The following is a 24,466-nucleotide window of genomic DNA, read 5'->3' as shown; positions in this document are numbered from 1 at the left end:
TACTTTGACTAAAATTGTTGGTAGTGCTACTTTCTGGAGCAGAACTTTCAAACCTTTACATGCTCTCCTTCCACCTTGTGGGTATTCATGAACCTAATGACCTAAACCAACGGTACCACTCTATTTCCAGTGTCAATGTTACTGATGTACATGAAAACATGGCACTCATGCAGTCTGTTGTTCATACAAACATGCTAGTACATGAATAGTTTACGCATGTATGGTTTCATTAGATCATGATCAGTGTGAAGAACAACATAATATTTGACATTGTCATAGCTAGTTAACATATTCATAAAGAGAAATTTACCACTGAGGGGATACTAATGATTTTTTGTTGTTTATGTCTCAACATGGTTTAGTTTCGTTAACATTCCAGTTGTTAATTGAATAATTCTTTTCATGTGGCATATTGAATCTGATAGCTGGATAATACTGAATAAAGTATGTGAACACTGGGTGGTTTGTCTGTCCAGATCCAGAGTCTTTTGCATGTAAACAATTAGCTACTAGCAAACTTTGTTACTCAAGGCATGCTTTGTTGTCAATAGTTGATATCTTGTTAGTTTTTGTGCACATTTTGTCCACAATTTCAAACATAGGGCATAATCTTGTGTATATAGTTATAACACAAAAAAATCATTTAATCAATTCTTCCTCTATTAGTCACATGGTCAAAGCAGGACCGAGTGTTGAGATGGATACCCGGGTCCAACACGTTCATCACCAGTCCCACGTATCTAGGTTACCCATCCCAGCCATAATTCAAAGTTATACCAAGACACAACTACATTCTTTTCATGAACAGTTTTAATCAATTCGGATGAAAACAATATGGAGAACAATATGGATAATCATTAAAACTTTAACAGACAATTCAATTATATCAGCTGAAACATACCAACGTAATAATAATGTTATTCACTCTTGATTCTAATACACATAAGAATTCCAATCTCTCATGTTCAGCTTAATAATGTGGTCAACACAACCATAAACAAGTTTGAATTCAATATCTCAAAATATTCAAAGATTCATAAAAAAACATGTTTGTGTCCTTGACTTTGTATCATGACACATTGCTACACATTAGAATTGTCACTGAAACAACTCTTTCTCATCACCACTGATATGAGCATGTAGTAAGTACAAGACAGGCTTCAAGAATGGGATCCAAAGGCATCAACATGGCATGTAGACCTTTGTTTGCTCTTGTTCAACCTATCCCTAAAGATTTGGTAAAAATGCTTATTGTAACATAAAATTCTGTTGGTACACAATGTTTGCAGAAATGGACTAATAACATACTACTAGAATAAAGTAACTGCATATTATTTGATGTTATGCAAAAAGAAAACATGATTTGTAATGTTTTTCTTAACCACTGTTTAACTGTTGTCAGGATAATATATAAATCTGTATGACTTGACACTAGGCCTTGGGACATGCCCTTGAAGAGATGTGGTATCAAGAGTCATTTCAGAAGTTCAGTACCATGTGTGTTCACCATTGGCGTTCATGTGGGCTTGACAATGCTGATGCATTGATAACACTGAGTAATTGAAGAAAGCTTGGGGAATGTTATTCCATGTCTGAACCCATGCTTGTCTCTAATGTCAATGGCTGATTATGGGCGTGATGCAAATGTTTCTCCATTTCATCCCAAGCATTCCTGATAGGGGACAGGTCAGAAGAAACAGCTTGCCTAGTGTGTACTGGAATGTTCTGCTGTCTCAGGAAGTGTTTCACAACGTGAGTGACATGTGGATGGGCATTGTTTTGTTGATGCATGAAGTGATGTCTCTGTCCTTGAATGAAATTAGCTCCTGTGATCTCATCCCTCTATTCACAGACCTGTCTGATTGCCATTGACAAAGACAAAGTTGCGTCCGACCATGGAATGTGATGCCCCCAAAACCATAACGCCACCTTCCAGCATACTGTCAAGGCTTGTGTCAGTGTACTGTTCACTTCACCATCTGTACGTCCTTGCTCTGTCATCCGAGCTCTTCACATGAAATTTCTACTCATCAGTGAACAAAACACCATGCCCATTTCATGTCCTGTACTGTAGATGCTGTCTGCATCAGACAAGATGTGCCCGTTGGTTACATAGGAGCAAACTGGATGTTGTGCTCCCCAAGTCTTGGAACAGCAAGACAGTCTTGGAACAGACTGAACATAGGCAAGGAATGGCCTGAGGAGTCAAACTGGCTCTCCGGAATCAATTCCATTGATGGGTCAGCTAAATGTGGTTGTCTTGCTGATGTTACATCACTCATGGACTTTGGTGTGAGGCAAATCTCTCATTAAGTTGAAAATGTCTCCATAGTGATGAAATCATGTTTTGATGGACACCAAAATATCAGACCATTCCACTGGGCCATTCCAATCTCCAGCATACCAACAATTGGGTAACTCTGATTTTTCTGTAAGCTGTTGCACTGATTTTCTGTAAGCTGTGGCAAGACATACATGCAGGTCAGAGGCTGGAGAATAATCAACTTTCAGTTATCAGGTGTGTAAACTTCAGGTGTCAAGAAGTAAGCAAAAAGCAAGGAAGTTAATTGTGCACAAAGTGCATGTGCAACACACAATATGTGACGTCAAATTTTGTGCCCAGTGCTTTGCTACATGTTTATTTAGGATTATTTTTATCATTTTTCAAATAGCTTGTATTTGTACACAAGTTTGTGTTATGCAGTTACTTTCTTCCATTAGTATGATATGTTGCACATTTCATGGGGAAAAGGAGCATCTGCCACATATCAGTAATACACTGATATTTCTGTGAAGATTATCCTGAAAAGCATTCCATATTATGCATATGCTGAACGCTAGCCATTAATGGGTGTTGTGTGATGTGTCCAATACCATCCCTATCAATCTCCAGATACACCATGTAATGTCGTTGGCACCTATGATGCCAATGTCTACGTCTTGATGACATGAATCTCTTCTCGGATGGGCGGCTTCTGTTGACTGACCAGGTACTGGTCAAGGTTGACCCCAAGGGACTGCAGTTGGTTCAAGAACTGCAGCTTCTGATCGTTTGCAGAACTCTTGTGATCTGAAGACAGATATTACAATGACATGAAGATTACACAATTGCACTGAACTAAAGAAAGAAGATGTGGATTCACAGAGGTGAGGTGGGGAGAAGGGTGGAACGAATGAAGGATATGATGACCCATGTCTTGTAAATCTGATATTGCAGGAGTTTCTGAATATGACACGGAAATAAACATGCAGCAGAGAACACCCACGCATGATTATTAACCATCAAAATAGGACAGGTAAGAGTGACCTACCAAGGTCAGCTTGGGTCATCTGGCTGTTGATCTGCAAAGTTTGAGAGTGTTTCAGCTGCTCCAGCTCTAAGTGATGGGTTTGCTTCAGTTCTTGCATCTCTTGCTGATGCTTCTGCTTCATTTCATGCATTCTGTGTTCTGTAACAGTACAAGTAACCATTACACAATGTCCTGTAACATTACAAGTGATCATTAAACAGTGTTCTGTAACATTACTAGTAACTATTAAACAGTGTTCTGTAACATTACAAGTAACCATTAAACAGTGTTCTGTAACATTACACATGACCATTAACCAGTGTCCTATAACATTAGACATTGACATGACCATTAAACAGTTAGGAGATAAACATCATGAGTTGGACAATTTCCGGGTGTTATTGAGTATTTGAAGCACGGGAATGCATTTGGAACCGATGGCGGCAGCCGGAGGTTTCAAATGAAATATTCCCGTGCTCCAAATACTCAATAACACCCGGAAATTGGCCAACACATGATGTTTATCGACATTGTAAACACAAAAGTAAGCCAAAGGGGTTTTAGTGTCTGCACTCGTTTACATCGAATACGGATACAGCGGTGAAGTGTCATCAGCTGGCCGTTTCAGCTGGTTCCCATGGTAGCATCTGGAGTTGCTCATTTGTGACGTCATTCTAACTTTACGTCACAATATGAGTTGAATGACGTCACCACTGTTGATGACACAACAAAACAATTGTTTACGTGTCAATACGCGGTGAATAGTCTTTCAGTTTCCGGGAATCTAATACCATTTAATCATGTTTTTCAACCAATCAGATTACAGAACACAGTAACTTTTGGTTTACAATCTCCTATAACATTACTCATGACCATTAAATGGTGTTTTGTAACAATACACATGACCATCAAACAATGTTCTGTAACATTACACATCACCATTAAACAGTTTCCTGTAACATTACACATGACCATTTAATGGTGTTCTGTAACATCACACATAACAGTTAAACAGTGCCCTGTAACACTACATGTAACCATTTAACAGTGTCCTGTAACATTACATGTAACAAATAAACAGTGTCCTGTAACATTGCACATCACCATTAAATAGTATTCAGCAACATTACACATGGCCATTATACAGTGTCCTGTAACATTACATGTAACAAATAAACAGTGTTCTGTAGCATTACATGTAACCATTAAACAGTGTTCTGTAACATTACATGTAACTCTTAAACAGTATCCTGTAACATTACATGTGACTGTTAGTGTTCTGTACATGACCATTAAACAGTGTTTTGTAACATTACATAAGAATGTGAAACAGTTGATACAAACACCTTATAGTGATGCTGGGATACCTGCTATTGTTGAGTCTAGTCTGCTCTTTGAACAGTTTAAGGTGACACTGGGATACCTACTATTGTTAACTCTAGTCTGCTCTATGAACACCTTAAAGTGACACTGGGATACCTATTATTGTTCAGGCTAGTCTGCTCTTTGAACACCTTAAAGTGACACTGGGATACCTGCTATTGTTACGTCTAGTCTGCTCTTTGAACAGCTTAAGGTGACACTGGGATACCTGCTATTGTTAACTCTAGTCTGCTCTTTGAACACCTTAAAGTGACACTGGGATACCTACTATTGTTCAGGCTAGTCTGCTCCTAGCACACCTTTAAAGTGACACTGGGATACCTGCTATTGTTAAGTCTAGTCTGCTCTTTGAACGCCTTAAAGTGACACTGGGATACCTGCTATTGTTCAGTCTAGTCTGCTCTTTGAACACCTTAAAGTGACACTGGGATACCTACTATTGTTCAGTCTAGTCTGCTCCTTGCACACCTTTAAAGTGACACTGGGATACCTGCTATTGTTAAGTCTAGTCTGCTCTTTGAACACCTTAAAGTGACACTGGGATACCTACTATTGTTCAGTCTAGTCTGCTCCTAGCACACCTTTAAAGTGACACTGGGATACCTACTATTGTTCAGTCTAGTCTGCTCCTTGAACACCTTAAAGTGACACTGGGATACCTACTATTGTTCAGACTAGTCTGCTCCTTGCACACCTTAAAGTGACACTGGGATACCTGCTATTGTTCAGTCTAGTCTGCTCCTAGCACACCTTTAAAGTGACACTGGGATACCTGCTATTGTTCAGTCTAGTCTGCTCCTTGGACACCTTAAAGTGACACTGGGATACCTACTATTGTTGAGTCTAGTCTGCTCCTTGCACACCTTTAAAGTGACACTGGGATACCTGCTATTGTTAAGTCTAGTCTGCTCTTTGAACACCTTAAAGTGACACTGGGATACCTACTATTGTTCAGTCTAGTCTGCTCTTTGAACACCTTAAAGTGACACTGGAATACCTACTATTGTTAAGTCTAGTCTGCTCCTTGCACACCTTTAAAGTGACACTGGGATACCTACTATTGTTAAGTCTAGCCTGCTCCTTGAACACCTTTAACCTACTGGGATACCTACTATTGTTCAGTCTAGTCTGCTCTTTGAACACCTTAAAGTGACACTGGAATACCTACTATTGTTAAGTCTAGTCTGCTCCTTGCACACCTTTAAAGTGACACTGGGATACCTACTATTGTTCAGTCTAGCCTGCTCTTTGAACACCTTAAAGTGACACTGGGATACCTACTATTGTTAAGTCTAGTCTGCTCCTTGCACACCTTAAAGTGACACTGGGATACCTACTATTGTTCAGTCTAGCCTGCTCCTTGCACACCTTAAAGTGACACTGGGATACCTGCTATTGTTCAGTCTAGTCTGCTCCTTGCACACCTTAAAGTGAAACTGGGATACCTACTATTGTTCAGTCTAGCCTGCTCCTTGCACACCTTAAAGTGACACTGGGATACCTGCTATTGTTAAGTCTAGCCTGCTCTTTGAACACCTTAAAGTGACACTGGGATACCTGCTATTGTTCAGTCTAGCCTGCTCTTTGAACACCTTAAAGTGACACTGGGATACCTACTATTGTTCAGTCTAGCCTGCTCTTTGGACAGCTTGAAATGGGACAGTTTCTGTTTCTGGTCCTCCACCTCAGCCTCTAGCCTCATCTGTGTTCGAGACTCTATGGCATTGTTCTGCATTGCCTGCAACACCAAGAAAGGAATCTATGCAGCTAAACATTTCCTGTCCAAACATTGTATTGCTGAATGGTTTACGACAATGTGAGCCTGGTTCTGCTCTAAGGCTTTGTGAGTGAGTGAATGAGTGAGTGAGTGAGTTTAGTTTCATGCCGCATTCAGCATATTCCAGCTATATGGCAGCAGTCTGTAAATAATCGAGTCTGGACCAGACAATCCAGTGATCAACAACATGAGCAACTAGGAACCAATGACATGTGTCAACCAAGTCAGTGAGTGTGACCGCCCGATCCCATTAGTCGCCTCTTATGACAAACATTGTTGCCTTTTATGGCAAGCATGGGTTGCTGAAGGCCTACTGTATCCCCAGACCTTCATAGGTGCTTTGTGAGTGATATTAGTGCCATTGTTGGCTGGTTGAAACTGGTTCTAGTTTAGTGCTGTCAGTATGAGACTGGTTCTAGTTTGGTGCTGGCCATGTCAGGCTGCTTCCAGTCTAGTGATGTCAATGTGCCACTGGTTTTGTTTGGTGCTGGCCATGTGAAACTGGTTCTACGTTGGTGCTAGCATGACATAGCCCTCTACCTGCAACTGTTCACTGGAATGGTAGCCCCTGTAGACCACTTTGCCAATGTTGAAACCAATCCTTTCTGAGCGGCTGATAAGTTGAGAATAGGTTCCAAGGTCATTCAATATGCAAGATTTCTCAAGAAAAGCTCCATAGCTGATAAAAATAAAAACAATGGAATGTCAGAGTATATGGGTATGCCAAAATGATAAATATGTATTCAGAGTTATGCCAAAATGTATCAGACGTTACACTAATTTATCTTCAATATATTACGCTATCATTTAACATAACATATGTGATTAGTTTACTACCTATATGATAAAAAAATCAATAATTATGTTTGTGCCGGACAATCCTGTGATTAATGTCATAACATGATGATCAGTGATCCATATTAACAAGCATAATACAAGGGCACTGAGTGGCACCTTTCACCAGTAATCACTGTTAGAACCAGCGTAGGTGCTGTAAACAACTGACCGTAGTCCTGTCAGAAACATTGACACATTATTGCATGGACACAAGAAACTGAACACATACCTTAGCTTTCCTACAAAGGCGATCACATCTGCACATACAGCACTGCAACAAGAAACTGTCAAATAGACACAGCAGTACCAAATCAGTGAGGAATGCTTCACCTACTGGCTATATTCCTCTCACACTTGTAATTGGGGTCAACATATATGGCCACTTGTTTTTTTCAAAAGAAAAGTTGGACAAATATATGCAACTACTGGGAACTATGAACACAGAGAAAGAAAGAGAAATTGTGTGAAAGAAAGGAGATACTCCAACTCACTTGATGAGGTCTGCAATTGGGTCATGGGTGGTGTCTAGCTGCAAGTATATGAAGCTACAAGGTAACTTCACTGACATTCATTACACACATATGTTTGAAAGACTCTGAAGATTCTTAGAACAGATAAAATTGCTTCGATTCTGACTGGTTTTCCACTGCTGATGTGATCATCATGAGAATAACGTTTCACATACATATGTAATTTTCTAAATAAAATTGATATCTTATACTTGTCCTGACTCATGCTTATTATGCTTATCTCCTCCCTCTATGGACCCTCCCTCTGAAGGTCCAGGGTAAAACAGGCCTTTAGCAACCCATGCTTGTCATAAAAGGTGATGATGCTTGTCATAAGAGGCAACTAAAGGGGGCTGGCGGTCAGGCTCACTGACATGTCATTGCTTACCCGTTGTAGAGATCAATACCCATGCTGTTGATCACAGGATTGTCTGGTCCAGACTTGATTATTTACAGACCACTGCCATACAGATGGCATATTGCTGAGTACAGCATAAACTAAACTCACTCACTCACTCCTCCCTGTATGTGAAGATACTCAAACACTTGATATCCCTTTGAAGTTACCTTCTTTTGAAACAGACATACAATCACACTCGCCCACAAGTAGCCTCCCTATTTCCTGCCATTATCAGTCACATGACCTGCCATGCTTGTAATTCTCTCCTATTTATAAGCCTGACATGGCAAATTTACTGTGAAATCCAATGTGGCAAAGAGGGGTGGTTGGGAGGACTTGATGTCATATTTTTCCTTATCCTGACTCATGCTTATCATGCTTACAGAATCCGACAGAATCCGGAATGGGTCCGGCTACGATTGGATTCTGCTGGCTGTTATGTAGGTACATCCTGTGTTTCCCCCCATGGGAACTATAACAGCGATTTTTCTGTCCTGTTCTTAAGAAATTGCAATCCATAAACAGAATTTAACTTGCTAAATAAGCAAATGTCAGCACTGCAACTTCCCAAAATCATTCAAAAGTCTAAAGCACAAAATATTGTTAGAGGCTCCTAAGCACATTTGAAATACAACATAACATTAAAAACATAAAAACTTCTACAAAAGCACTGATAAAATGTTAACCTTATGCCATGAAAACATGTGCTGACATAATTTTGACTAAGTTAAAACTTGCCACAATAATTACCAAATATAGAATAAAAAACACACAAATTTACCCTAACTTACATGAAAACATTGATTGAAGTTTCCTTAACAAATAACAATTCATGAACTATAAAAACACAATAGTCATGCTCACCACTACTTTGGACATTCTTGAGGTTGTTTACTATGCAAACACATGGCCTAAAGTGGCATGCCCTGAGGCAGTTACCTCTCTTCATAAGGGTTGTTAAAAAAGTGGCAGTGGTATTAAACGAAATAGGAGTAAAATTACACTTGGTCAAATAAAAAATTTGAAATTTACCAAAAAATGATTTTGAAAACAAAAGTTTTAGGAAAATAAGTGTTTTGATCATAGCAGCTTGGATGAACACACTGCTGACTTGTCTGTGTGGATATATACAGATCAGGAAGCATTCTGCTAGAGTCACAAGTTGTGACCCTTCTTATGTACACGTATCTTCATAACATAATCAATCATGCCAGCCTGTTCAAGACGTGTGCATGGACTCTTAATCATGTTACTCTGCAGAACGTTAGATTTGAGGCTCACTGAGGGGTTCAATCTGCTGTCAGGAGAAGGCCTCTATGACATGTGAAGACAATCAAACAACGCTGTAGACTGCTACCTGGGCTGCAAATGAAGCCTCTCCCTGTTGTCAGTTTACATCTGTAAAGGACTTCTTGACACGTGAACTGTGACCGCTTTCTGCCCTGGGCATTCTCTTGAGGACCAGTCAGATTCCAGATGTGACGTCACAGGCGTTGCTGCCAAATGATCATTGTGAAATCTTGTGTAGTCAGTGATTCCCTCGCTAGCACTCAGGCTTATCAGTAAATTTGGTGTCCAACTTGTCTCTGAGATACACGAGTGAGCATAAATGATTGAATAGAAGTGCGCATAACCCTTTGTCACTTAAAACTAGTGTAGGTAGACTATTTTCCTGGTGGTTGTGTCAGTGTTCTTCAACTGAAGATAATACCATTGTCATCTTATACAGACGCAGTGAAGCAATTTCCATGCTTCCTTCACCTTGGTACAGGTTCACTGTGGTAACCAGGCTTAATGAACCATTATGAAATAATTCCTTGCTGCTGGAGCACGATGACCATGATACCTGACATCTTGAAGAAGTCCCGCAGATGCTTGGAGATGAATAGCTGATCCTTCTTCGAAGTAAGCAGAGTAGATAGGATCATCTTATCCTCTTTGAAGTTGGAATCTTGTGGCTTCAAATGGTTTCTTTATTAAAGGCCATAGGTGGGGATTCAAGACCTTTATGCAAATGCTCTAGCAAGCGTCTCTCCAAGTGTCATCCCTTCAGCGAATGTTGGCATGCTCCTTCTGCATGCGTTGGTCTAGCAGAATAATTGTGCAAATATGTTCATGCATGCATGCACTCATGCATCTGTGAAGTATGTAGATCTGTGTTCAGTGGTGATGACGACCCATACCTCAAGCTGTAGTGTCCTGACAAAGCATGCAGTGAACCTTTCCTGTTGAAGTGCTGAAGGTGCGTGAGTGCACTTGTTGACTTGATGATCATAGATTCTTCCAACACTTTCGTTGCAACTGACTGTGAAGATCTTCACAACATTTGACAAGTAGAAACGGTTGTGGGCCTTGCTGCAGGTAAGTTGTTAGTAACAGAAGATATCAGTGGAATCGGTGGGAAAATCGTCGGCCACCATCATGTAGGTTAAGACGTCGCTGGACTCCCTTGATGCGGAAGCTTGGTCTAGCCATGTGTAGTCCACGATGTAATCTCCGAGTCCAGGAAGACAACTTGTTCTCATCCTCTGATGCAAACTGGTGACATACATCCCCTTCCAAAGAGTAATCTCTATCCTTTCCCAAATGCATTTGCGAGTGGTCAAGTGGGTTCAGTCAGCGGCATCCCTACAATGAACATCGGACTGATCCTCTGCAGTCTGAGTGCATCCCTGGAGTAGTTATCATTCTGTGAGTGCTTCCGCTCTGCATCTGACGATGATGAAGAACGATAAGGTGTGTAGCGCTCGGGGGATGGAGATGGTGAGTCATAATAGCTGGAACATGATGCTTGTGTGCATGTACTCGCTGAATCAACGAATGATGCATCCTCCAAACTGTATCGAGATGATACAGTGGATGGTGATGACTTCCTTGAACGTGAACATACACACAATGCATCCTCTTCTCCTGATGATGCTGCACCGCCTGTCGACCCTTCGCGCAGGGCTACCATTGTAGACGTTGACTGATGTTTCCTCTTTTCTAGAAACTGGTGCTCCATAAGGTTCATCATATGGTCGTTGAACTGTTGAATGAAGAGTGTCAAAAGTCTGCGGTGCATCTAGCGACTGTATATGAGCACATGATGCATCTGATGTCTTGAGGTTGGATGTAGATGCCGCGGATGCCTTGAAGATAGACTCTTGCTAGAATGAAGCGTTGGTCAGGAGACAGTCAATGAAGGTCTAGCAGTCACTGAATGTTGAGATGTCTTTCCGACTATCTGTAGCTCGTGGGGGGAGTAGTGGAGGTTTTTTGTATATATGCCTCTCGTCTAGAGGTATGATGTTGTTGAGGGGCTTTGTTGAAGAGCTGGTACGTGATTTAATTGGAGATTTTGTAGATGAAGACTTATATTTGGACAACTTAGATGACTTCAGCCTTTTAGCTTGAGAAGACAACAGATCTGAAGATGACCTCTTCTAACGCTTACACATAGTCTTGTTGTTACAACCATGTTCACCGGGTACATCTGGCGATTCACAACAAACATGAATATCAGCAGTAGTTAACACCTGGTTACTAGATGCATTATCATTCAAATTACCAGAAATGACTTGAGACAGCCTATGAAACCTGTCCTCAGCACGTCTTTAAACAGTAAATAAGTACAAACTAAATTCACTATCAGACAAATTCTTGCAAAGTTCACAGCGAACACTGGAAGAACACCCACTTGTGCCTGAAGGACACAATAACTGCACATCAACTGCTGACAGATGTAGCTTGCAAAGGGAATACGATTTCATCAACTGAGAACACAATCTCACATGATGACAATGTCTCCCCAAAAACATGAAATATACTTAAAATTTAACAAATCATAAACAATGTTAATACAGACTGAAAGCCAAATACGACAAAATATTGTTTAAAGGACCAAATCATAAACAGAAATAAATGCTGTATCAGGAACCCAAGTTGGCTCCAAATGTCCTCATTGGGCGATGGAGAGAGTGACAAGTATGGCAGTTCATGTGAGGGGAAATAGGGAGGCTACTCGTGGGTGTGTGAGATTGTATGTCCTCTTTGAGGACTTTAAGTGTTCCACTATCTTCGCATAGAGGGAGGAGGTAAGCACAGCAGGCATGAGTCAGGACAAGGAAATATTAATGGCATTAGTTAATAGAAAGATGACAGAATATTCGCAAAGTGACAGTACTACACTTACAACTAAGGAACAGGAAATGTGGAACATATACTGAGTGAAGGTTGGGAGCTGGGTGATGTCAATGTTAAAGTCTCCTTGTTACCTACCATCTTGACAACATCTACGATGGAGTAGAACAACATCAGCTTCACTGTGATCATAGTGTCATCATTTGTCCGCACATCTCGAACCTGAAACACACACCACGGTATGACTGTATGACTGTAGGTCCACAGAGTCTAACATCAGTGTGACACCTAGGGCCATAGGGTCTGACATCACTGTGACACCTGGGACAACAGGGTTTGATATGATTGACACCTGGGGCCACAGGGTCTGCCGTCACTGTGACACCTGGAACAGGAACTAACATCACTGTGACACCTGGGGCAACAGGAACTAATACCACTATGATACCTGGGACAACAGGGTCTGACCTGACTGTGACACCTGACTACAGGATCTGACATGACTGTGACACCTGGGGCTAAAGGAACTGACATCAGTGTGACACCTGGAACTACAGGATCTGACATGACTGACACGTGGGACAACAGGAACTGACATAAGTGTGACACATGGAACTACTGAGTCTGACATCACTGTGACACCTGGGGCTACAGGAACTGACATCAGTGTGACAGCTGGATTTACAGGGTCTGACATAACTGTGACACCTGGGGCTAAAGGAACTGACATCAGTGTGACACCTGGAACTACAGGATCTGACATGACTGACACGTGGGACAACAGGAACTGACATAAGTGTGACACATGGAACTACTGAGTCTGACATCACTGTGACACATGGGGCTACAGGAACTGACATCACTGTGAGACCTGGGGCTATAGGGTCTGACATTACTGTGATTGTAGGTGTGGGGATCAAGGCATGATATCAGTGCACACACATATTTGCGTGGATTTAAATGTAGCAAAGATCAGAAGCACAGAAATAATTAACATCTTACGTTATAATAAAACTGGTCTGGGATGACGGTGAGCTGGGTGAACTTGTTGTGGGCAGGGATCATTCGGCCCTGGTTGTTTGGGTCACTGCCATGCCAGCTAAACACGTGCATCCTGGAAACAGTACAGAGGGAACACACAAATACATCATGGATCATTACTGGCTTGTGGTTATGTTAATACGATTGCGATGGCTATACATATGTCATGGATCATTACTGGCTTGTGGTTATGTTAATACTATTGTGATGGCTATACATACATCATGGATCATTACTGGGATGTGGTTATGTTAATACTATTGTGATGGCTATACATACATCATGGATCATTACTGGGATGTGGTTATGTTAATACTATTGTGATGGCTATACATACATCATGGATCATTACTGGGATGTGGTTATGTTAATACTATTGTGATGGCTATACATACATCATGGATCATTAGTGGGATGTGGTTATGTTAATACTATTGAGATGGCTATACATACATCATGGATCATTACTGGGATGTGGTTATGTTAATACTATTGAGATGGCTATACATACATCATGGATCATTAGTGGGATGTGGTTATGTTAATACTATTGTGATGGCTATACATACATCATGGATCATTACTGGGTTGTGGTTATGTTAATACTATTGAGATGGCTATACATACATCATGGATCATTACTGGGATGTGGTTATGTTAATACTATTGTGATGGCTATACATACATCATGGATCATACTGGGATGTGGTTATGTTAATACGATTGTGATGGCTATACATACATCATGGATCATTACTGGGTTGTGGTTATGTTAATACTATTGAGATGGCTATACATACATCATGGATCATTAGTGGGATGTGGTTATGTTAATACTATTGTGATGGCTATACATACATCATGGATCATTACTGGGATGTGGTTATGTTAATACTATTGTGATGGCTATACATACATCATGGATCATTAGTGGGATGTGGTTATGTTAATACTATTGTGATGGCTATACATACATCATGGATCATTACTGGGTTGTGGTTATGTTAATACTATTGAGATGGCTATACACACATCATGGATCATTACTGGGTTGTGGTTATGTTAATACTATTGTGATGGCTATACATACATCATGGATCATTACTGGGTTGTGGTTATGTTAATACTATTGAGATGGCTATACATACATCATGGATCATTACTGGGTTGTGGTTATGTTAATACTACGAGGGTTGGCTGAAAAGTTCTCAGCCTGAGTGGTTTTTCACCACCAGGTAGAGACAGGTGTTTGCCACCAATGAGGACAATCATTTAGTGAATCATAGAAACAAGAACTACAAACGTACTAATAGTTTTATCTCAACTACAGCTCTTTTGGTAAACCTACCCTCTGAAATCATCAGAAATGGACAAAACTGAATACAGGGCAGTCATCAAGTACTTGCAAAAGAAAGGGATGTCCCCAACACAGATACATGCTGACATGGTCTCCACTCTAGGGGATGATGCTCCTTCATTTTCCACAGTAAAGAAGTGGGCTGCAGAATTTAAGCGTGGCAGACAAAGCATGATGATGACCCACTATCAGGAAAGCCTTCAACAGCAACCACTCCAGAAAATATCACGCGAGTGCTCGATATGTTGATGGATGATCGATGATTGACTACTCGACATATTGCTAGTGTAGTGGGCATCTCTCATGAGAGGGTTGAGCATATTATCACCAATGAATTAGGAATGACTAAAGTTTCTGCAAGATGGGTGCCAAAGCTCTTGACAGCAGAACAGAAACGTGTTAGGTTCCAGACGTCCCTTGACAATTTGCGTCATTTTGAAGCAGATCCCGATGATTTTGTGGCACGATTTGTAACCATGGATGAGACCTGGATACATCACTTTCAACCAGAAACAAAACTACAGTGAAAACAGTGGAATCATCCTGATTCACCAGCTCCGAAGAAAGCCAAGTCTGTTCCTTCAGCTGGAAAGGTGATGGCATCAGTCTTTTGGGATTCCAGGGGTATTCTGCTCATTGATTATCTTGAAAAAGGTCAAACTATCAACGGCAGATACTATGCTGATCTACTGAACCAGTTGCGAGAAGCAATCAAAGCCAAACAACGAGGGATGATCGCTAAAGGTGTCCTCCTCCACCAAGACAATGCGCCTGTTCACAAATCGGTGGTGGCCATGTCAACAATCCGCGATTGTGGCTTTGAACTCATTGACCATCCTCCTTATTCACCTGATTTGGCTCCTTCTGTGACTGATTTTTTTAAGGGTAGCTGAAGAAGATTTCTTCCTGACCGGGATTCGGGCCTTGCAGCATCGCTGGCAAAAGTGTGTGAACTTGGAAGGGGACTATGTAGAAAAATAAATTACAAACGTGGACTTTGTAACTTCTTTTCACAGTGAGGCTTAGAACTTTTCAGCCAACCCTCGTATTGTGATGGCGAATCATTCTTCATCACGAATCATTACTGAGCTTTTGGTTATGCTAATATGTACTATTGTGATGACTATAAATACATCACGGATCATTACTGAGCTTTTGGTAATGCTAATATGTACTATTGTGATGGCTAGAAATACAATATTTCAATACAGAGGATCCAGCTACTGAACTGCTTTTAACCTTACCACTCTTCTGCCCCAGGAACAAACACTACTGGCCCCTGTATGACCCGGCGCTGGACATTGCTGTCCTTCAGTCTCTTGTACACCACTACCATGTGGTTTGCGTCCAGCTTCAGTGCACTCTCTATTTTGATGGAGTCCAGAATCAGGGGGTTGAAGAACACTTCACATGGTCTAACAATGTCAACAGAATACAAGCAGTTGGAATATATAACTATATTTTGTACCAATCATGTACAACATACCCAGTAAAAATAATCACAATATCAAAAGACATAAGTGAAGTTTTTGTACTCCTTCAAAGTTCATTCTCTCATATGACACCTAAAACCTTTTTGTATCCACTTCACTGACCATGGCTGGTTATGGACAAATGTCATCTTTTCCATTTGGTTGTCATTAAAGAGGATATTTGTCATGAAACAGGTGGAAAAGACACACCAGTCTTTATTCATAGACTGGATGCTGCTACATTGATTCAAAATCTGAGATGTTTTCATGTTATATGAATATTTGTTAACACTGTATGATTGTCTGCTATGTGGTGCAGCCTTCTTATAGCAGCTCTCTAGTTATCAACTCATCAACTCATGAAATGCATTTTCTCTTAAATGCAACACAAGGCATAAAATTGAAGAATGAAAAAATTGCCATACAAAGTATTGTTTTAATCATGATTATTTGAGCTGATCATACTAGAAAATCCAAAACTATAGGTATACACCATTTTTATCTGAAATATACCTTGTCTGAAAATCTGACCACAAAAACCACATGGGAACTGCTCTAGAGAGTTAATGGCACTCAGTGCCATTTCAACAAAGCATTCGAAACATTGAACATTGGGACCCTGAACTGTTACATGTCATCTGACTGCTACCTTTAGCTATCTAAGTGGTTTTACATGAAAGGTTGTCAAACTGTTCCAAGGGTAGTATGATAAGTCTAAATGTTAAGTTGGACATGGGTACAATGTGTGATGCCCATTTCTGGTGTCTCCCAGCCCCAACCCCAACAGCCCTCTATGATGTTGCTGGAATATTTTTATAAGCAAGGTAAAACTAAACTCACTCACTTACCCCTGTTTGTGTTTGACCACACCATCCTTGTCTTTCATCACTATATACTGGGTGGCATCTGCTGTGTAGCGCTCTAATTGGTGCAGACGCTTCCGGAACAGAAAAATCTACAGGGCAAACAGTAATTGATCACTGCAGGTGCAAAGGCCTACCTTTACCTCTATTCTTTATCTAACACTAGCTCAGCACTAATGCTCATTGGCAGGGCTACAGATGTACACATGTGTAATGGATGTCTAAAAATCAATGGCAAATGACAAAATATAAGATTTCAAGTGTATCATGTATGCACATAATCACCTTTGCAGCTAATATATATACAGTTTAATAGCTGAAAAGTTATATTATAAATATTATAAACAACAAACCATATCACCGGCTCACTCACACAGAAATAAGTCAGTACTCCTTCAAAAATCTCAGTACACCTCCAATTGGAATATAAGGTGTAAATGCACTGACACCCCAAAAATGTTATCTAGAGCCCTGCAGTGGGGTCATAAGAACAAGTCAGATTTGGACTGCTTTCAACGTTTACACACAAACATGGCATCACATGATTTAATCAGCAATCATAATATCATTATCAAAAACAGTCTTAGACATACTCTTTGTTTCCTGTCTAATCCCAAATATACTTATACATTAACTCAACTATTAATATTACATGTATGTTATCTTAAAATGTTTACAACCTGGTGCCACCACCAATAGACATGTTGTTTATGAACCCTGTGATGTTGACAGGATGATTTATCTGTTTCATGAATTTAAGGAATCACAAATTGCCATTATATGCATTAATTAAGTTAAATTAGGTGGTCTGGTATTTTGATATGTTTTTTTCCATTATTGCACATGATATCGATACAATTACAAAGGCGGAAAAGTCTTTCGACAGGTTAGCATTCGACAGGTGGTTATTCACATGAATGCTGTAATTTTTCAGCAATTTTCTCGCAATTTTTATCAAAATTAGACAGTGTTTACTGCAAATTAATTGACTATGTAAGTGGTGATTAACATTAACAAGATAGGTGGTCTGGCTTGCTGACTTAGTGGACACAGGCCAATGTATTCCAATTTCAGTGATTGACTGTCATTATGTTGATAATGTTGATTATCTACTGATAGCTGTAATAAAACTGGAAGTGCAAGACTAATTATTTCCTTCAAATACTAGCAAAAGCGATCATGCCACGTTAACAAACATGTACAGAATTAGGTTCTCTGCTGGAGCTATTGAAACTCAAAGGGAATTATATATCTACAAAACATTCATAGCGATAAGAACATCATAAAACATATATGATGGACATCTCTAGCAATCAACAAAACTGTCCTAGTGAAAACATCTTGTAAAGATTCTCTGAACTTGACGCTGATTAACTTCAACAGATTCATGAGCTGAGCTCTATACCCAGGACCACAAAGCACCAAGATTCAGAGAAAGTACTAAATAACTCAATCACACTTGAATGTATGACTGATGATAGAATTATCATTTTGATCCAAAGGTTCACAAGGCATCGAAGTGGCCTGGGTCAGTTCATGACTTGTTCATGCTTCAAAACAGCTGCATTGGTCAGTACATGGAGACTACAGGTGGCTGTTTGATGATTCAGGGTACGTATGTGCAAGCAATAATGTATAACTTCTAAAATGAATCAATGAATGAATGTGACTTACTCTCTGTGGTCCTATGACTAGTGCTCCCTCTCCTAGGTGATTGTATACGACAGCTTGCTCCCCTTCTTTCACGGTCTTGAATTTCATGCTTGTGATAGAGACTTAAATTGATTAAAACACAAGCAAATATTTATCGTCTTTCCTTCAATTCGTGCCTCACAATACCTGTTCACGCACGACCTGCAACATTCATACAGACACAATCCACAGCAGTATGCCTACTGCACACTAGAAAAACACAACTAGAACTTGTAAAACCAAAACTTGTAGAAGAACCAAATCGCCACTTCACCCGAGGCAAGAGCCAGCACCTTTTCCCTTTGGCAGCTTAGTAAAACCCAATATTAACAAAATACATCATTTTCCATAATTAGACCGACTCAGAAATCGTGATACAGAACGAACGTCGTGACTTGTTGTTCTAAATTGGTGGCATGTTTGTTTACTTCCGTCTGCAGTCGGATATGATCGCAAAGCCGTAGCATTACAATCGGAACACACGTTCAAACCGTGGCAAGATGTGCGGCGACTCGTTCCATGCAAGCGTCTTCTAACAAGAGCGATAACTCTATTTCTGTTTGGTAAATAGAAATAACATACGCTCACGACCCCGTTTAATGACGACTGCAAAATGTTTCTTTCGTGTAAATAAAGTTTATTTTTCAATGTTTTGCTTCATTAGGCAATTACAAAACTTGCTGTTTCCACCTGAGGAATATTGGATCAGTTCGGGATTACCTCTCGACTGATATGACCCATTTGCTGGCTAGAACTCTTGTCCTGTCCAGACTGGACTACGCGAACCGTTTTTGGTCAAGTAGCAAGAGATCAGATAACAAAGTTAGTCGCATTGTGACGAGAACAAAGAAAACGGTACATATCACACCTGTACTTGTGTCACTTCACTGGCTCCTCATCGAAACTCGTGTCCAGTATAAAATCTTGACTCTAACATATCAGTGCTTCTATCAGACTGCACCAGTGTACCTGACAGAGTTAGTTGAGCAGTATGTCCCATGTCGTGTGTTGAGATCAGCAGATCAGCTCCTTCTTAAAGTGCCCAAAGTAAACCTAAAAAAGTTTGGACAGAGGTCATTTTCATTTCTTGTCCCCATCATACTGGAATGATCTACTGGTAAACACATATAAGATGATCCATGACCTGACAAATGACCCCAATTTGCATACTTGGGAACGCCCCACAGAACGATCGACTTGAAACAAGAGGGAGACAGGTTGTCTGATAAATATCGAGAAGTTCATTTTCCCCGTGCGTTTCACGCATGAATTGTTATAGCACACTCGATTTGGGAACAGGTACAATCCCGACGAATTGAATCAACACTATATACTGAGCAAATATGTTTAGGACCACCGATCCATTTCACGAAGCAAATGACATTTTCCTGTTTTATAAACACAATTGTTGAATATCTAAAATGCTTGACAATGCCCCAATCATCTATTTGTCTTCGTCTTAACTAAAGGTTAGCGTGGAATATCAGTATCTTATGCCTGAAATTGCAGTCTTATCAGTCGAAGGAATATGCTGTGTTGATTTCATGTCACGGTTAGCATATATTGCACGTGCATAATCGTCAAGCTACCTGTAGCAGCCAAGTGTACTCGCCCAATTCGTTGTACTGCCTCTCTTGTCACACATGCGTTTAGTGCGCAGGATCATCTAATATGTGTCTAGCAATAGTGCCTGGAGATTCTGCGCATTATAAGTTTACTTTATTATTGTACAGATTAAGATAGAAATGCAGCAGAGAGGGTTCGGGTGATCCTGGCACAGTCAGGCCGGTAAGGTTAATCATCAGCTCAGGGCCCTTACCCCCTCTACACGCAGCGCAGACAGCGAATGGGACTTCTCCCAGGAAACACTGCCTAGTCGAACCCACCGAGAACTTTCTGGAGAATATGGAGGCTCCCCAACACTGCAGCCTTCGGCATTACCCAGATTGTCAGAAGGGCTGTGCTCCCGGTGGAGAACCCGGGCACTCTCCTGATCTGCGCCAAGAGATCAGGAGGTACCAAACCAAGGGCACCGAGAACAATGGGGAGCCTGACGGCGGTGTACTTGGGATGCAAGCGAGACATTTCAAAGGCAAGGTCCGCATATTTATCATGCTTTTCCTGAATCTTGACAATCACATTGTTGTCAAAAGGGACAGAAAATTCAATGATATAAATAATTTCATTGGTTTTATCAAAAAGGACAAGATCAGGTTTGTTGGCTGGAATTCGTGTCAGGCTGTATATTGGCCTATTCCAGAGTAGTTTGAAAGCATCATTTTCCAGGACACCTTGGACATGTTAAGGGCCGTACCATGGGTGGACCTCGGGGTCAAAGCCACAGGCATGGCGGCGACGATAGTAAAAGCAGTGAGCCATGCCATGTCTTTTAAGATATGCTGTTTGTGCCAAGGAAGGGCATCCACTGACAAGGTGTTGGGCAGCCTCTGTAAATTCATTGCAAAGACGACATTTCATGTTCACATTTTGATTAAGAATAACATTCTGGCGATTACGAGTGGGAAGTGACTGGTCCTGAGCACCAAAAAGGAAGTCCTCAGTTTCACATTTGAGACCAGCCGATTTCATCCAAGCGAAGGAGTCGGTTGGATTGCTGTTCCGTTCCACACACTGCATGTACACACGATGCAATGGCTTCTCAGAAAGCTTCTCCACAAAGGACCGACTCTGAGCACACTTGGTAAAGGACTTCACCTGGTTTACTCCCATCGCTGTACCGTCCAGCAGTACATCGCCATCAACTTCAAATTTCAAATTGTGTCCAACAACCTTGGCACATTTAAAAAAGCTCTGGAATCCCTTGCTTTCATCGTGAGTCTTGACGTGCATCACCAGAGGATCATCTGACAAGTAAATGTGTGCAAAAGTACACAATAAAATCATGAAGGGCCTCCACATTAATCAAACCTCGACCTCCAGAATTCATTGGCATATATAAATGATTAAGAGAGGAACGAGGGTGGTGTACTCTGTTATCAGACATGATCCTTCTGGTCAGGCGGTCAGCACTCTGGATGTCTTGTTTTGTCCAATGAACTGCTCCAAAGGAATAGGAGAGGACTGGCACAGCAAAGGTATTGGTGGCTTTGACCTTGTTTCGAGCATTTAGCTCTGAGCTCCAGATTTTCTTTAAACGAGATTTATACTCGGCCCGAAGTTTATCTTGAATCTGGGCATTCTGGAGCTTGTCTCGAACTTGCATTCCAAGATAGGTGTAGGCCTGACCTTCCACAAGATGTTCAATAACTCCTCCCCCTTGTAACTTGACCGATCCATCATTAGTTACCTTGCCACGTTTCAGATGAAGAGTATTACATTTGTCGAGTCCAAATGTCATGCCAATATCATTAGAAAAGGACTCGACAATGAGAACCTGTTCTTTCAAATTGGTATCTCCTTTGGTAAGGAGCTCGAAGTCATCCATGTAGAGGAGATGGGTAAGAGGTGTTGGGGATCTGTGCTTAGGAGGTCCAGGATGGTAACCCTCCTCCCTATTGAGCAGAAAACTCAAAGGATTTAGAGACAGATAAAAAAGCATAGGACTAAAGGAGTCCCCTGAAATATTCCTCTCCTGACTGGAATAGATTCCGAAGTCTGCACCTGCCCTTTCGAGTACATCTCAGGTTGAGTCGACCAGCAACTCATTAAAGACTTGAGTAAATCAAGCAGTCGCTCAGGGAGGTCAATACACTGAAGTGACTTCAGAATCCAGACACTTAGTTCTGTTTTATAATAACTTATGAATTGAATGACGAACAAAACACACACACACACACACACACACACACACACACACACACACACACACACACACACACACACACACACACACACACACACACACACACACACACACACACACACACGTACCGATTCTTTAGTATTATTTTCCCATAAAACAATGTTAATTAATATCTTGATTATGGCGAATCACAGACATAATGTGCGTATTGCCAATATCAGGGGCAAATGCGAATGTATTACGGGGTGTAATTAGTGTGTAAGACAACTCTGTATAGATGTTTTTCCAGGTGCGGTATGTCCAACGATCACTTAACCCCCAGTCGAACACGTTTCCTATTTGGCAAACAAATGGCCAGTTTCTGATATTAACGTCTCCCCACTCTACCCGTTATAATGCCCACATTTTGCGACTTTGTCTGTTCAACACATAATACAATCCTGAAGGCATGTAAAACGTGCGGGTGAGTTGAGCTGCATTAGTGCGCACCACGGAGTGTACGGGCATCACGTGCTGTCACTGCACGTGATTTCATGCCTTATTGATATGTTTCGTCAGAGTGTTGTAAATGTCAAAGATAGCCATATCCAAGTCATCAGGTTCATTGTTTTCGTCGGCAGTTTGTGACCGTCAACAGGGGGTACAAGTAACGAATGATAACACTCCTGTTTGGTTTTGTGTTTGCTGATCAAATGGTCCAGTGAACCATAGTTTAAGGTCGGCAGTTTGTATCGATCAACTTGTTGTTAATTAACTGCACAAATATCGATCAACCGGTGATTTGGAGGCCGACAAGTGTTATGCAGTTCCCAACAAAATGAACTATTCATCCAAAGAACCAATTACGTAAATAGTCTTTGATATGACATTTTCCAGACGTGTGAGTATATATGTCTTCGCGTGGTGGATGCTGTTGCTATGGTGAATTTATTTCGCTTGATTTAGATCAAAAACATCTGTATTATATGTTCCTTCAACAACACAATTGAATCATGTTCGTGGACCATAAAGCGAGGAAGGAACTCATGCGATCTCGAAGCTTGACTTTTCATGCTGTGATTAACACAAGAATGTATGTTTACCAAATGTAACATCGTTTGGTAAAGGTACTATGCGATGGTATCATTGTTTATCAGTACCTCCAGGCCGAGGTGAATATCTGTCTGTCCTCGTTCAATATTGTCATTTTTGGTTTAAATGTTGGTGGAAAAGAGAACTGACTCGATTCTTGATAGATTTCACACTTCAAAAGCGTCATAAGAACGCACATGCACACTTTACACTATGTGTCGAATTTAGACCTACATACAGGAAATATCTACAGCTAGTTGTTAAAGTTTGAAAAAGTTTCCATACAGTTCGATAACAGCTTTAGAAGATTGATGATATTCAATCGCAAGCTGTTGGTTGCTTTTTCCGAGTGATATCAGTTCATCGGTGCCTCGCACGGCAATCTTAGATTGACATTTATTGATTTTAACGGCATGGTATCCACTCTTCAAAATGAGTGCTCCAGGGCAGACAAAGCGTGCATACGTTTATTCGTTGTTTGATGTGTATCGTGAGAAAGGTCCCCACGTGTTTTAGTGTCACTTTGTTGTTTACACTGGTTTGACATTTCTCTGTAAGTTGTTCAAGTCCGGCATGCTGTAAATCTTCAGTCTGTCCAGACAGCGATATGTCACTAGTACAGGTCAGTACTTTCTTCTTTCATACACCGCTTGCAAAACGACTAATGAACAGATTTCTCTTTCAGAATATGATATCGCTGTTACTGTTTTTCAGTAATTTTCATAACTTACTTGCATAATCAGATAAAGCAGTCCCAGCATTATGGGTGATGTATTATGTAGAAATGAGTCTAGAGTTCGCAACATTACTCTTAAATTTTGAGTTACCAAGGTAACAAGTCGGAAATACAGATACTGTTACCTTTGATAATCACAATACTGTTTATTTT

General features: G+C 40.7%; 1 protein-coding gene across 1 annotated transcript; it reads right to left on the bottom strand.

The window, feature by feature from the left end:
* Nucleotides 1-795: 795 nt before the first annotated feature.
* Nucleotides 796-19,301, bottom strand: LOC137265253 (uncharacterized). Its single transcript, XM_067800607.1, has 11 exons — nucleotides 18,726-19,301; nucleotides 17,037-17,143; nucleotides 15,961-16,131; nucleotides 13,321-13,432; nucleotides 12,457-12,540; nucleotides 7,779-7,816; nucleotides 7,517-7,558; nucleotides 6,991-7,129; nucleotides 6,291-6,411; nucleotides 3,312-3,449; nucleotides 796-3,070 (listed from the first exon to the last, which is right to left on the bottom strand). The coding sequence occupies exons 1-11, from the start codon at nucleotides 18,810-18,812 to the stop codon at nucleotides 2,934-2,936; spliced, it is 1,176 nt and encodes a 391-aa protein (XP_067656708.1). The 5' UTR covers nucleotides 18,813-19,301; the 3' UTR covers nucleotides 796-2,933.
* Between the last annotated feature and the right edge of the window lie 5,165 nt (nucleotides 19,302-24,466).

Source organism: Haliotis asinina, chromosome 15 (genome assembly GCF_037392515.1).
Source record: "Haliotis asinina isolate JCU_RB_2024 chromosome 15, JCU_Hal_asi_v2, whole genome shotgun sequence".
Classification (NCBI taxonomy): domain Eukaryota; kingdom Metazoa; phylum Mollusca; class Gastropoda; order Lepetellida; family Haliotidae; genus Haliotis; species Haliotis asinina.
Note: the sequence above shows the minus strand (reverse complement) of the source record. Positions and strands in the feature narration are given on the sequence as shown.

Coding starts and splice junctions, on each gene's coding strand:
- LOC137265253 (XM_067800607.1), bottom strand. CDS start 18,812: ATGAAATTCAAGACCGTGAAAGAAGGGGAGCAAGCTGTCGTATACAAT. Junction 16,132..17,036: donor GTGGTCAAACACAAACAGGG/GTAAGTGAGTGA, acceptor TGACATTGTTAG/ACCATGTGAAGTGTTCTTCA. Junction 3,071..3,311: donor GATGACCCAAGCTGACCTTG/GTAGGTCACTCT, acceptor ATCTGTCTTCAG/ATCACAAGAGTTCTGCAAAC.